The sequence below is a fragment of the Cajanus cajan genome, chromosome 9 (assembly GCF_000230855.2).
Source record: "Cajanus cajan strain Asha chromosome 9, NIPB_CcT2T_4, whole genome shotgun sequence".
In the NCBI taxonomy this organism is placed as follows: Eukaryota; Viridiplantae; Streptophyta; class Magnoliopsida; order Fabales; family Fabaceae; genus Cajanus; species Cajanus cajan.
This window is the reverse complement of record NC_138525.1, coordinates 49,541,955-49,558,402: the sequence shown is the minus strand read 5'-3', so window position 1 is coordinate 49,558,402 and position 16,448 is coordinate 49,541,955. Positions and strand designations below refer to the sequence as shown.

The 16,448-nt window shown below is 28.8% G+C and overlaps 1 protein-coding gene across 1 annotated transcript; it reads right to left on the bottom strand.

Moving 5' to 3' along the window:
* Positions 1–8,492: 8,492 nt before the first annotated feature.
* LOC109804800 (vacuolar-processing enzyme) lies at positions 8,493–15,443 on the bottom strand. Its single transcript, XM_020366661.3, has 9 exons — positions 15,219–15,443; positions 12,722–12,886; positions 12,481–12,637; positions 11,428–11,513; positions 11,075–11,274; positions 10,721–10,769; positions 10,293–10,511; positions 9,643–9,849; positions 8,493–9,131 (listed from the first exon to the last, which is right to left on the bottom strand). The coding sequence occupies exons 1-9, from the start codon at positions 15,399–15,401 to the stop codon at positions 8,949–8,951; spliced, it is 1,449 nt and encodes a 482-aa protein (XP_020222250.2). The 5' UTR covers positions 15,402–15,443; the 3' UTR covers positions 8,493–8,948.
* Between the last annotated feature and the right edge of the window lie 1,005 nt (positions 15,444–16,448).

The window sequence follows — 16,448 nt, the reverse complement described above, 5'->3', positions numbered from 1 at the left end:
TGACTTCGAACTAGATTCAAGCTTCAAGAACTTGAATCACGACATGGAAGCAAGGATTGGGGATTCTAAGGAAATAATCATCTGATCAGGAGAAGGTTTAGAGAGAAAGGAAATGCATAGACCCATAACACCTCTCTCTAAAACCTCTATCCAGAATATGGAGAAATGAGTTTGTGAGACTCAATTCTCAATAGAAATCTTATATACTATCTCCCCTTAAAGTTAACTCAACCTCTGGTTAAAGACTCTCACAACTAACACAAGTTAAACTAAATACAATATTAAAAATTTATCAATATAATATCCTAAATCATCTAATTTATTAGTATTTCAAACATGTCTAAAAGTATTTAACAATTTTTATTAACTCAATTGTTAACAAGCATAATTAATTTAATTTACATCATACTTTTAATTAATTATAGTTATAGAAATTATGCATATATAAGAATTATTCATTATATATATATATATATATATATATATATATATATTTATTGTAAATTGTTAATATTTATCGTCAATATAAAATATTAATAATTATTATCTTTTAACTTTTGCTTAGTTGGTGTTAAAAAAAAACTTGTGCTTAATTAGTACTACTTGGAAAAAAAAAACTTTTAGATTATATTTCATTTAAAAATTAATTTATACTCATGAAAAAAACAATAATATTATTTAAAATGTTATTTTAAATTAATTTAATTAAAATACATTTAAATGTCAAGTGTTTATATTTTCATTGAAGTGTGACTTTTCAACAGTTTTGAGGGGAAAAGGAAAAAAATCAAAAATATGTTATACTTTTTCTTAAACACGTGCGTGTATATATTGATATTGATAGAGATAAATAATGTATTAATAAAATGATTTACTATCATTTATACTACTTCCATTCGGTCTTAATTATAAACGATAAAGGATAAATTAAGTTAAAAAAAAAGTATGGTTATTTTTAATAAATTTGATCATAAATTCAAGTTTTATTCTAAATATATCTTTTATTTTAAGTAGTTGTTATATTTAGTGGTGGTCCTACATTTTATTGAGGGTGATTAGATGTACTCTCTCACTTTAATTAAATTAATAGTGTATATTTAAAAATATTATATTTTGTACTTTTAATTTTATATATTAAACCTACTGATAATTATTTTAAACGCTTATATTTTATCCTCTTTTTTTTTTTTATATATATATGATGATGATTATTATTATTATTATTAATTTTTATTTTTTTAAAAAAATATCCTCACTAACCAAAGGTCTTAGATTTGTCACCGGTTATATTCAATTTTAGTTATAAATAAATGTATAAAAGATAGAGTTAACAAATAAATAAAAAGTATAAAATAAATTTAATATTAAATAACTTTACAAATACAAATTAATAATTGTTATTTATAATTATGATCAAAGAAAAATATAATTAATTATTTATAATTAGGAATAGATATAGTACTTTTATAAAAGAAATGTATGCATCCCAGCGATGACGAACAATTTTTTTTTAAATAATAGGGACAATATTTAAATATATAAATTTATATTTTAATTTTTTTATTATACATAATAAGTTTTTATTTTATATAATTAAAATCAAATAATAAACTATACTATAAAATTTATTAATTAAAATTTTAATTTATAATAAACAACTTAAATTGTAATAATAGATTATTTTTAACAATTTATAATCTAAACAAATATTAAAATTTAATAATAAAAACAAAAGTTGGTATATTGAAAGACAAATATGATTAAAAAAATTCAAACTTACATATAAAAATGAAAATAATATATCTATATATATATATATATATATATATATATACTTTTTTTTTCGTCCCTGAAGTATTCACCACCGATAGCAGTGATTAATCTCCTCGTTACGTTGGAGACACCTCAAAGGGTGGGATAGCTTGAGAGATTTTTGACTAGTTGCAAAAAATTAGTACATGAAATACAACAAAAATAATAAAATAAGTAATTATTTAAAATATCTAATTGAAAAGGTGAAGAAAATAATACTAAAAAATATTTATAAGGATAATAGTCGTATTATAATTATATAGTAAAATAAAAATAATTTATAATTATTGACATGATATAAAATTAAAAGTTAATGGGACTATTGTCTCCGCTTACTACTAGAAAAGTGTTATTTTCCTACGAATTTTCCTACAAAAAAATAATCGCAAAATTTTTTTGCGAATTTTCTTGCAATAATAATTTTGCAAAATTTTTTTACGAATTTATTTATGAAAAATAATTTACAGATATTTCTTACAAATTTTTTTAAAAAAATAATTTACAAGAAATTTTTGTAAATTTTGCTACAATTTTAATGATCATAAAAAAAATTTTCCATGGTAAAAACTCGTAGAAAATATTATAAGAATTTTATTTTGTTTCTTGCATATCTTCTTGCAAAAATAATTTCGCAAATAATGTTTACAAAATAGTAGAAAATTTTTGGCAGGTAACTTTTCCTACAAATTTTCCTGCAAATTTTAATCCCCAGGAAAAATAAATTTTTTTTATAAGTTTAATATTTTAAAAAAACTTCAAGTCCCACATCGATCCAAAATAAAATAATTAAAGAGTATATAAGTTGGGGCACTTACCTTACAAGTTGATTTGTATGGTTGAGTGTTAGACTTATAATCTACAATCTTAGAATTTAAAATATTATGTATCACATGTTGGAGGCATGGAAATAAATGTTTCGGATGAATTCATTGTGAGCATTTGAAAGTTGAAGAATTATTGATAGAATTTATAGTAATTTCTTTATTTTTTTCGTAAAAAATATTCCTACAGAATTTCTTGCAAAAAAATTCACAGGAAACTTTCCTGCGAATCTTTTTTTTGCAGAAAACTTTCCTGCAAATTTTTTTTGCAGGAAACTTTCTTGCAAATTTTTTTTGCAAGAAATTTCGTAGGAAAATTTCCTGCGAGTTTTAAAATTCGCAAAAATATATTATCCACGAATGTATTACTTGCAGATAAAATTTCGCAGAAAAATTTGTAGGAACAATGTTTCCTGCGAATTTTTCATAAAAATTCGCAGGAAAAGTCGCATGTAATAAGAGAAATTCTAGTAGTGGCTCTTTAGTAAATCATGAAAATATTAAATACAGTGAACTTAAATATATATAAAAAATTAAAATATTTAAGATATTAATTTGTAATAAATAAAAAAAATAAAAAGATTTTAATTACATAAATTTAAAGAAACAAAGTATAGAAAATTAATATATTTATAAATAATTTTGTCAAATTGTGAGGATAAACTTACCGAATTATAATGTAAGTCCCTTATTATTTGTCTTGATTCCCGAACCATTTCTAGAAATCACATTCGCAAAACCCTGCAGAGTCCTATTTATAATGCACGTGTTCTTTAAATAATCTAGAGTTGTGTTTGGAAATTTTATAAAATTATTAATAACTAACTACAATTATTTTACATTTTTACTGAGCCATTTTATTGAGATTTGATTTTTCTTTTCCAGATTTAGAGAACGAGGAAGGTATCACTATTATTTCCCTTCCTCAAAACATGTAAAGAAAAATTTTCTAATTTTTTATACCTCCAGATTATTGTGGTATGCCATAGAAACATGTACACAAAGATTAAAATTCCTCTTAGAGTATTTCTCAACTAATTCTTTTACTCGTTAAATATAAATTGATTAAATATTTTTCTTTTATATTTTACAGACATCAAATATGTTTACTTTTCATTTAACATTTTAAAAATATTTTTAGAATAGTTGTAAGAAAAATAACTATGTACTATTGTTATTTAATTTTTGGGCAATCATTTGACTATTAAATGCACAAACTCATTTAACTTTTGAAATCTACCTCGTTGAAAATCAGATCTTATGGTTAGAGTTTTATGATTGTATGTAACACAATGTATTTTAGGTGTTTTAATTTAATTATATGTGATGTATGGTCTAATTGTTTCTTTGTTATTTTTGACTTTTGTTTTAGAATTCTAGAATAAAGAGATTTCGAGAATTAAGTTATTTTTAAAGTAGTTGAGTCAAAGTTAAGTTGATTCAACTTAATGAAGAATGTATATAATTTTTTTTTTAAGATATGAATCTCATAAGTTCATATCTTAAAAAAAAGTTAAAGAGAAGTTCTTTGGAACTAAAAGATAACTTCTTCTTCTCCTCCTAATTCCGTAAGATCTCAAATCCTTCCTCGTAGCTAAGTAGAGTTTAATAGTGGTGATTCGAAGCTTTTAGAGCCAAGAATCCTGAGCTGAGAGCCATGCGAAGTTTCCAAGCTCTTCTTCCATCTTCTTCTCCTCTTCTCATTTTTTGGATCAACTAGAAGTAAAGGAAGTTTTGTGTTTGATCATTCATGGACTATGGTGTTTAATGGTTACTTATATTCATCACTTGTTAGTTGTTTGAGTGAATTCTTGTTGAAATGAAAGGTGTCTTGATGTAGAGTATGGTAATCTTAAAGTTTAATGAGTGCATGATATTTTTGATGATGGAAGTGAATTTTATACGTTATTTATATGTTGCATATTGTTTTGCATGTTAGAATTTTGCTGAATTTCAGGTTGGTTAGGCTAAACTAAGGTTCTATCAAGTACATAATTCCTCATCACGTCGGGGATGCCTTCATTACATCATGCATGGATCAAATCAAGGGCTCTTAACTCTAATGGTGTCAAGTTAGTGGCCACATGCGTGAGGAGAGAGAATTGCCTTCGACTTAGTTATGCCAAACATGAGTTGAATCATGTTGGACATAAAGAGAGAGGGTCTCTACTTGAATTAGCGTCAGATGTCAATGGAGTAACATTGGGTGTGAGTCAAACAAGGGTTCTCTACCTGATTGAGGTTGAGCATGGAGTTTTTCCATGTTAAGTGTGAAAGACTCAAAAGCTTTGTGCCACATCCACGACCAGTGCAGATGAATTGGCATCAAACGTGAGTAGTATGATAAAGCATGATGTTTTAAGTTGATTAATAGTTAAATAATGATGATAACTCATTATGCTTTAAGTTGATATAACGTATAATGATGCTTGTGTTGCCAAGATTTAAGCTGATATTATTAAGTAGCAAAGTTGTATGATGCTACAATCAATTAAGCTATTAAGTTGTTAGACAAGTAATGAAGATACATGTCTTAGTTGATATATATAAAAACTATAGGAGAGTGATGTTTTAAATTGTCCTCTATAGGATTTATGTGAAACAATATAGAGGTGTGATCGATCCATATTATAGTTAAAGTGACCAACTAAGTAAGGTATAAGGTTGGGGGCTTAGTTCCTAATTGAGTATTGGAAGGACATAGAATTTTGAGGGTAGGTGGTGGACTAATCTCATAAAAAGTTTAGTGATGCAAGCTAATGTTGTGATAGGTTCATATCCAAGTTGTTCTATCTTGACAAGAATACTATACTTCTTAGTTTAAGTGGTGAAACTTGAGAAATCAAATTAAGTTATATACTTGGCACTATAAGAGGCCTAACACTATCTATAGTTGACCTAGTTGTGATAGGTTAGACACTGTGATTCGATAGGGTCTAGCCATTAAAATTGTTCACCTTTGTTGTAGGATATCTCTTTATTTTGTATGTGATGATGCATTAGTTACCTATTATTGATTATATTAAGAATATATGTGTGTGTGTGTAATCATATGCTAAAGTTGTTAAGTTGTTTGTGTTATAAGTTGTCGAGTTGTTTGTATGATGATGCGGTCAACAACTTGAAATTTGTGAAGTCTGAGTAGCATTGAATGTTGATTTAGTTGTTAATGTTGTATTGTTGCAAGATGTTGTTGTGAATGTTATGTTGATTATTTTACAAGTTTACCCTTTATTTTTCTTGTGGTTGGAATTACAGAGATCATACTTTGTATAGAAACAGAACATGATTAGCAAGATAGCTTGTTCAGTTAGTGGAGGGTCATGTGGTTAATGACCCAATTTTGGTGATGCTACTTTGATGTGATATAGTGGTTGTATAAACGTTTGATTAGCGGTTAAGAATCTTTTGTATACGGTTATCTACTTCATGCAGGTTATATATGTGTATAGGGTGTGTATATAATCCCATAAGGAGATTTTAAGTTTTTGGTATTGTATTTTCTACCTTGTACATGTATAGACTACTTGAATGACCATGTAATTGTTGCATGAGAACCCTAAGGTAGTTGGATGTAGATTATATATGTATACATGGTGCGTATATAACCCATAAGGGGATTTTATATTTTCAGTATTGCGTTTTCTATTCTATAAATTTATAAATTGCATGAATAATCAAGTAATTGTTGCATGAGAACCTTAGGGTAATTGAGTATTGTTTGCTAATTTTGTTGTATAGTAATTAAACTATATTAAGTATAGTGATATATTATGTCGTTATATTTTTTTTAATAGTATTATAAAGTTTAAGTGGATTAGTTTTTAGAGACTAAAGATAATAATAAGTCAGATCAGATTATATTTTGATTATACATCTCGAGTCTATTATATAAAATTAAAATTTAAGTCTAATCTATTATCTATTATATATTTTTTTGCGAGCTTAATATTTTTTAAAAAAGTGTTGTTTGATCTATCAACCTATTTAAAAAATTATTTTACATTGACAATGTTAAATAATTTAATAAACTTAATTTTAAATAAGTTAACAAATATTTTTTAAATACATTTGCAAATCTTTTTAATTTATCTAATGTGACCTATTAAACTATTTTACATTAGCAATATTAAATAGAAAAATAAACTTAGTTTTAAATAAGTCAATAATTTTTTTAAATACATCTATAGGTCATTTTTTAATTTGGGTGATAAAAAAATTACTCAGTTATTATTGAAATTTAGATTTAAAAAAAAAATATAAAACTAACTTAAGAATTTTTAAAACTTACATAATTAAAAAAAAATATATATTGAACATAATTGGGATACAGTACAATGACCCATAGAAAGAAAAACAAGAATAATTTTTTGTTAGAGTTGTAGGGACAACTCATGTAAACTAACATACATTCTTTCACATACTCTCAGGCATACAACTCATTTTCTATAAGACAAAATCTTAATTTGATTTGGTTTTTTTTATTACAAATTTTTTTATTTAATTATATTATTAATAATGTAATTTATATATTAATTTTATTATATTATATAAATAAATAGGTTAACCTATCAAACTTAATAAAATTTTTTATAAACTTAACTTCAACCTTTTCAAATAATTTTTTGGCATCTAAACATAACCTTATTAAATATGTTAGGGCAGGTTATAAGTCAGTCTCATCCCTACCAAAGCTCACTAGGGTCGAATAAGATTTCAAGGTTCTATATGAGAGTTTAGAAGAGATACTTAGAAAATATTCACTAATAAAATTCACATCTCAACAAAGAGAATCAAACTTATATCTTTTTAAAGATGTGTGTTCGTCTTTTTTCAACTAGATCAACCTTTCTTGATTCTCTTTAAATTCTATTGTTTCTATCCTTTGCCTCGCTGTTTTTTTTTTTTTTTTTTTTTTTAAGGTAAATGTTATGTTAAGTTAGAACATTTAATCTGATCCCTTATATTATGATCAATCTATTTAAAATTGGACCAGTAAATCAATAATTGAAATAGTGAAGAGAATAATCCAAACAGTGGTTATTAAATTTATATTTTTAGTATTATATAATATCTTAAATAATAAAAGAATATACATTTACAAGAAATATAATTTTAAAAATTATGTTAATATAATAACTAAATTATGTTTGATAAGATAATGATGATGATGATAATAATAATAATAATAATAATAATAATAATAATTGAAATAAAATAATTTATTTTAGATTTACTTATTTTTTAAAATGTGTAGATTAATTAAAAGGAAAAATTATTAAAAATAAAATTGAAAATTGAAAAATTAAAAATGATCAATTTAACTAACTTTTTGTATCGATTTTCACAAGTTTGATCTGTTTCTTACCAATTTTGAAATGCTTCAATTTTTTCAAGATATCAGACTAGAAACTAGACCGGTCCCAGTGAAACTGATAGAACCAGCCTGTCCAATCATAATGTTGCACTTAAGAGAAACTCTTCATCTATGATGATTTCAACAAAATTTGATTACAAGTCTGTTTGAAGATATATTTTAAAAATGTGACACATTTTATTTCAAATTTGACTACAGGCTTTACAACACAGAGAACTATGACCGAGAAAAAGCCTCGTTAGAAAAAAAAAAAAGGAAGAAGAAGAAAAAAGACTAATCAAATTTTTCTAGTAAAAATTAATTATCAATAAAACTCATAAATATAATGTAATAATTATTCTTATTTAAATTTAATGTCATACTATAAATTGTCCATGTAATAATAATTATCCTCAACACTAGATACAACTAATAAAGTCATGCTATTACTTTATCGTAATTATTCTGTTGTAAAGATACTCCGCCATAGTTTAGTCCCAATGTTTCACAAAAATAAATACAAGCCAACATTAATATTAAACAATAATTTTGACATGATAAATTCTTATAAAATAATTGTACAAAAGGTTGTCATTGCTGATGCAAAGTGACAAGGGAAAATCCGATATGCAAGTTGCCTACTAAATAAAGACACATTGATATACTATTGCGTTGGCATACATGCATGACTTTGTGCCTTGTTTGTCATGAGTGGACATTCCAAAGCAATTGATCCTTTATGATCCCTTGTAATTTCCTTTCTTTGCAGTGACAACCTCAGAAATGGATTTATATAAAGGTACTTGCACTATTGCCAAACTAAAATGTAAAGACCCTTTCCCAATCCTAGTAGTGTCCCAATTGTATTTACAGAGTAGGGACAAAATATGTATATACAACCATATAACACAATGTAACAATCATCATACTTTGATCTTTGCTAGTGCATATTAGAGGAATTATGCACTGAAACCCCTTTGCAGAGAACTCCAGGGATTGGCAGGAAAACGGTCACATGCTTGTGCCGAGGCCTCAGCCATTTGCTCATTCTTTACTCCTGCGTTGCAGATGTTTGCAAAGGATCTCATATGTTTCATCCCATACTGAGACAAGGATCCACAATGTGTCTCAAAAGTCCTTACCTGCATTAAAAGTAGATTAAGGTGTGTACTTTATCATAAACCAAAGGGAACAAGAAGATGCTCTACTTTAATCAAGAGTGCCAATTCTGTGTTCGAGTTCAATAATGTTTACTCTTGTTATTTGTTAATGTCTCATAATGCAAATATGTAATGTAGAGAATTAGTGACAAGCAAGAAACCTATGGAAGGTTTGTCCAGGTTCTCACCACTGTAAAGTCAACGTAGGGCTCATGTGCAAAGAGATTATTTAAGCAATTAAAACTCATCACAAAGCACAACATTATCATTGCTTCAAGGGTCAAGAAAAAAAAAAGCAATGAATCTCAATCTACTATTCGTTAAATTTGTTTGGATACAAGCTTAAAAATGCTTTTAAGAACTTTTCTATAGAAAATAAAGAACTTTTACTAATAGAAAAACTCTTAAAAATACTTATAACTTGTAATCAAACAAACTCTATTTTTATATGAAAAAGTCTATCTATCATATTGGCATCAGAAAAAAATTATACCATGGTTTTCAGGCAGTCCCAGTCATCAACAAGTGCCAATCCAGCTGGTCTAACAGCGTTGAGTAATTCTGGACCCTTCTCAATGCCAAACAATAGCTTCCCAATAAGTTTCACACTCTTGTCTACATGCATTCTATGAGACATTGCTTCCAGAACTTGTTTCTGAGCTGCATTTTTCCTGGGAGATCCCTCAGGAGATTTGCGAAACTGGGAATGAATAGTGAAGATGAAGTCAAGAATATATATAATAATGGCCAATAAAATGTGGCATTAAATTTTAACCTTTATTTTTTTTGTAGTTTTAGCATTCAGTGCCAAACATTTAAGGGAAAAAAGGTTACTGGCAACTTATCAAGTTTCAATAAAATAAGGCATGAGATGTACTTAAATCTATCGAACTTTCCCCCCAGATGTGATATCTGACTAGTTAAGTTCTACTGTATACAAATAACTATCTGGTTATGCTATCCAATTCACTAACTCTTTCACTTCTACTCTAAACACTCAGGATCATTAATTAATTTAATCAAACAAATATGGTTTGTTCCCATTATCAGCTTTTAACATATGTTCATTGGTTGTCATTGATGAGGAAATGATCAAGCAATTAATTCATAACATAAAGAATAAATATTGAGCAAACAAGATACCTTCTCCCAAAAATGGACAAGATCAGCATCCCGTTGGTTGACTGCTTTTGAAGGAGGTGACCGTGACCTTAAGGTGTTTTCATCCACGAAAGTTAAATTATCATTAGCAGGATTGGTACCCATATATAGGAAGAGAATATCGTTGCTGAACCCGACATCACCATACTGCATCACGTGAGAGCCATAGTATGCATCTCCATATAAAGTTCTATCTTTAACCTGAAAGCACATTAGTAAAGAAAGCATCAGTCACACAACTCTTGATACATCTACCGATGGTTGTCCATAAAATTAGACCAAGAACTTAACAGAAACAACAACAAAAGAAAATCTCATTTGTAACGAAGCAATCAAGGAATTGAATTATATTCTTCAATTTATACCAATTTACTTTAAAAATTTAAATCACGTTAGCAAAAAGAACTTACCAATTTATATTGTTGGTGCAAAGTTTCAGTTCTCAAATTGTGTCTGTCACTGCTCACAATTAAAGAAAATTGAAATTAATACCTCAAAAGTTTACATTACTTGTGCAAAATAAAATTCTTCTGAGCTAAAAAAAAAAAAAAAGAGCAAGTGCAAAAATAAATAAAAATAATTTTATTATAAAAAGTATTTCAAAGTATAAGCAATTGGTATATACAACTCTCACAGAGACTGATACACAATAGAGTAGTCACAGGCATTGAACTACTTGTGATTGCATGGGTCATGGGTATATAAGTATTGCATCACATTAATCTCATTTGTGATCTAATTATGTTTCCTTATTATGCACATACCTGTCTTCCATCCAAGCAACACTGTACAGGTCACCCAAGCAGGTTGTATATTCTGGGGGAGGACTAGGATACTCCCCGGGGCAATATGTTCCCCAACTACTTTCTTCTGCATTTGAAGCTGTTGTTGCATAAATATTGATATCTTCAGGAAGAAGACCTTCAAAGATACTTCCAGATTCACATGCCTCCAGATAAAATACCTTCACCACCAATATATAAATTCAAAGATTTAGTTAAACAAAAAATCAAATACAAACATGATGATGGTATTATAAAACAGTTAAATAGCTTAAACAGGGACTGGCACCAAATTAAGAAAATGATAATGATATTAATAACTACTGGTAACTTACTAGGTTTTTATACGTTCCAGCATCAAACTTTTTCTTCAAGACTTCGATCAGATCAGATGCATATATGTAAGGACCAGCAGGCATCCCTAAAATCCAAAAAAGACCAAGTATGAAATAGAACGGAGCAGAAATTAATATTGATGGTAGGAAGAACCACTTTGTCATGTAATGATCCAATAGGAAATGTTAAGAAAAGAAACAATGGTCAAGACAAATTGGATAGCAAAAACACTGAAGACCATATATTACACCTCTCTCTCCCTCTTCTTTTTTTCTTCTCCTCTGGTAACTGTAATGTACCCTTCATGTTACCCACACATCACACATGTATTGCGAATGAGTTCAAAAAAGAAATAAAGAGAGACCATTCAATCTACTGAATCACGGGACATTAAAAAGTCTCTAGAAAAATGGGTGCCAATATGATATAACGGGGAAATAAGAAATAAGAATTTAAAACAACAATGCATGATTTTCATTTCAGTACAATTTGAAATGTCACCATTATAAATAAAAGTTGTATTAGAAGACATGATGAATGTTTACCATAAAACTTTGTTGAATAATCACTTAGATCTTAAGGTAATGTACCATTAATCAATCCACAAATAAGTAATATCGTCTTGCTATGATGCATAATGCGTAAATTCTCATTAACAACTTTTTCTTATTGAAAATACAGCACAACAAATTATTAGAGATAAAAAAAGTTCCAACAAACAAAAGGTAATTTTGAAACGCTTTATTCTATTAAGATACATCATTTATATGTTTGTAATTTCACTTTATTGTACGAACGTACCCAGCACCACAGAACACAAACACCACTTAGAGGAAATCATACTTGACACTAAAACTTAGAGGTTTCATTATACTCAAACACAATCAAGCAAATGTAGACACAACACAATCAACCAAACAACAAAAGTAAACAAACTATTTGTCAGCTATAATCTCAATCAAGGTCTATACCATACTGAATCCCATATAAACAACCTACAAAACCCATGACTTTATTTAAAATATTCTGTGAAAGAATTCAGAGCTACTAACCGAGCACCCCTGGACCTCCATGATCAGTATAGTATACAAATATATGATCATCAGGGCCACTGTCCACAACCTTTCCACTGCCACCAGTAAGTGCTGACTTATTTCCAAGTAAAGCAGCATAGAAGTTATTAGCAGTAACATCTTCACCGGTGTAATCCTGCCATAAAACAGTCCATATTAGAATCTATCAAACCTGAAATAGCAATAACATATGGGATGCTAAAAAACTAACATAACTTACCTTTGGAACTCCTTCATAAACATCATCTCCATCTGGTTTGTTAATGATGACTCCTTGCCTTGGGTTTTCCTCATTGTATGCAATGTCATCATACATAAAAACAATAATGTTTTCTTCTTTCAGGCCACCTTTCCTCAGTATTTGATAGGCATGGCAAACATCAGCCTGATAAAACAACAAAGACTAAACATCAAGACTTAACAATCAAATACATTCAGAAAATGGTAAAATAAATTATTAAGATTATGATATATTTTTGGTCCCAATACATGATTCACATTTTCAATGTGGTCCCTTTAAGAAAAAAAAAATTACAAAATTCAATTTATGTCGTAATTATGTTGGTTGGAGTGATAAAATAGTGGTGTAGGGACCAAATTGAAAATGAACATCGTCCATAGTGGCTGGAAATATCATATTTTTTATCTTTAAATGTGTCATTCCTTTTCAATTTAGCCAGAGATTAAACTATAAATGATTTTACATAAATAGACTAAATTACAGATATTTTCGTACAGACCAATTTGAGTGTTGTGTACGGGATCAATAATAAATTTTACAAGTATAAAAATGTTAACATCACACTCTTCTTTCTACATGCAGTCTCTTATTGGAGTAAATTCATGTGTCCCACACTCCCACTAAATATGTGGGTCCCATTGGTAGGTCCCGTTTCCAAGCTAGTGGGACCCACATGAAAGAGTGTCTGCGTAGCACTTCTCTTTAACTCGCATCATTCATGATTAATTACACCTATCTCTTTCGTAACTCTCTCACTATGTGTATGATCCTTGGATCAAGATCTCCAGCAGTTCGTTTCTGAACCATGAATCTAATCCATTATACAAAAGTATGATTAAAGGGGGGAATCTATGGTAAAAGATGGAGCTGCATCCCGTGCAGTTATTTTCCCATCAGTAGGGAATCCAAATCTATGATCCTTACATAAAAATAGGGTAGGTATCTGTAATTTTCAAAACAATGGAGGTCAACATATAAGATAAGAATAATATATAAAGTAAGGGAGATAGGTGCAATTTTATGACTAAGAAGCGCACAAGTGTAATAATCGGTGTTTTAAAACCCGGACCGACCCGGCCGGTTGGACCGGGAACCGGTGGTCCGCCGGTTCGAATCTGAAGTTGGATCGGTTATGCAGTCGACCAGTTTCAAACTGGATTGAACCGGTCAATTTTTCGGTTCAACTGGTGAACCGGTGGGTCAAACCGGTTCAACCACTTTTTTTTCTTATTTTTTTTTAAATTTTTTTAAGGGACCATAAATCACAAAAATAATAATGAAAACTGAATCTCTTAATGAAAAAGCAAGGAGTCTTATTAAATATAAGACTGACTACTTGTTCTAATATATTTGTTTGCAATATATACAATTTAAATAACTTTTACAGTATATTATTAATTTTAAATTATATATTTAATAATGCAATATCTATGTAAATATTACAAATATTATTTTGTGATATTAATTGCAAGCATATTATATATGTACATATTATTTATATTTTTAATTTGTATTAATATACCGTTTAACATGTAATTTTTTTATGTATTTTTTTACAAAATAAAAATAAAAATAATTTTAAATAAGATAGAAAAATTGAAATTTAAAATAAGATATGAATTTATTAAAATTTATAAGTATAAATATATTTAATATAAATATTTTTTAATAAAAATTGAGTCATGCGGTTCAACTAGTGACCCACCGGTTCAACCTTTGACCCACTGACCCAGTACCTTAACCGGTTCGATGACCGGTCCGGTTTTTAAAACTATGTAATAATCCTTATTTTTTTAACTTTAAATTAAAAATCAACAGTTTGGGTCGATATTTTCCAGGAGAATCGCAGGTGACAAGAATAAGTTAGCATATAATAGATTCATTTCTTAGTTAGCCAATCTTAATTACTGGAACACAAACATGCCACGATATGCATGTCTCACTTCGTTCCATACTTCCATCATTTTTCATTCCATCGGCACAAGGAAGAAACTACAAGAAATCATCAGAGTAATAATAATATAATAATACAAAAAGAAAACTTGAAATCACAAGGGACTGTATATACATGTGCAGAATAATTTGAATATACTTAAAGTAACCAGATTAGATATTCGCATAATAAAAAATTCTTGCTTTAAGAATCTCATCTATATATATAATGCGTGCTCGGATGTGAAAAAACTGATTTTGATTACAATTGATTCTGAAGTAACGCGATGTACGTTTGGATATTTTTGTTACAAAAACAATTCAATACCGGACATGTGAAAAACTTTCTAGACATCACAAATTATTATAATAAACGACCTAAACGAGTACTATTTCATAGTGATCACGAAAAATCCAAGGTGAAATGATCAGTAAGAGACATAGTTGATAGTTTGATCTATTTAGCGTTGAAACGTTGAATTGAAACGATTCATAGTGATTCATAATCGGTGCGAAAATACGAAAAATAAAGCGATGAATTGACCTGGTGCCTGTAGTTCCAGTAGCCGTTGGAGCCGGCGAGGAGGATGGCCCAGCGAGTGCCCTGGTCGTTGTCGTCGTTGTCGGATTGGGAGGGCAATCGGAGGAAGTCTTCGGCGAAGGTGCGGCTGCCGGAGGCGGCGGCGGCGGCGGAGATGAGAAAGAGGAGCGTTAGAAAAGTGGCCATGTGGAGTGTTGTAGTGAGTGAGTGATCGGCGAAGGAAACAGCGTATGAGGATTAAATAGAGAAAAAAAAAAAAAAAAAAAAAGTTGGAGTGGCGTATGGGCTAGGAATTGGATACTTTCCTAATTTTTGGTTACATTCATTGGGAAGCTTCTTAGTGGGGCCACACTACCTTTTCCTCTGCCGCTTTCCATGCCGCTTCATACTATTTCTCTTAACTTTTTTTTTTATCGTCACAACTTGTAAATATTTTTAACCCTAAATTATTCTTTTCAGTAATTTTTTTTTTATTTTTGTAAAATTCTTAATTTTGATATCTTCACCGCGTGTTTACGGTAAAATTAAAAACTACGTCGTTTTTATTTATTTTATTTTTATGCACACAACCCTAGGAATGGACTCCACTTAGAGTATGTATGGATATTATTTTGTTGGTTGCGTCACCGATGAAACCAAGGATAGAAAAATCATTATTATTCATTGGGCTGTTTATCTGTTGCTTCTACATTATTGGTGTTCCAATAGATATTTATTTATTTTCCGGTGGAATCTGTTGCCTACTTGCATTCGTTTTCATGGGTCTATTTTGGATGGGACCTTTAAATTTGAATCTTAAGGAATCGTAGACTAGTATCCAACCGTGAGCCACAGTATATACTTTTTTATAAGATTAGTGACAGTTACATGATATATTTTTTTAAATTTTTTTTATTAGTGTGTTGAATATCGAATTTTTTACAGGAATATAATTTTTTTTTAAAATTACCCAAAGAGAATCTGTTACACATTATTTACAAGAATAACACGGTTTACTGTTCAAACTTAAAATTCGATTTTCTGAAAATCGAATTATGAGCTCTCTGTGACTAGCATCGTCAATTTTGACAGTCAAAATTCGGTTCCCGGAAAACCAAATTCCGAGTAGTGTTATATATGACATAAACCCAAAACACAAAAAAATAAATAAATAAATATATATATATATATATAACGCTACTCAGAATTCAATTTCTGGGGAACCGAATTCTGAGCATGAACAGTAAACTGTGT

What these genes read in the sequence shown, in the direction of transcription:
- LOC109804800 (XM_020366661.3), bottom strand. Translation starts at nt 15,401, where the DNA reads ATGGCCACTTTTCTAACGCTCCTCTTTCTCATCTCCGCCGCCGCCGCC. An exon ending in ACTGGAACTACAGGCACCAG is followed by an intron (nt 12,887 to 15,218) that starts GTCAATTCATCG and finishes TTGTTTTATCAG; the next exon opens with GCTGATGTTTGCCATGCCTA. An exon ending in TTGTCCATTTTTGGGAGAAG is followed by an intron (nt 9,850 to 10,292) that starts GTATCTTGTTTG and finishes ATTCATTCCCAG; the next exon opens with TTTCGCAAATCTCCTGAGGG.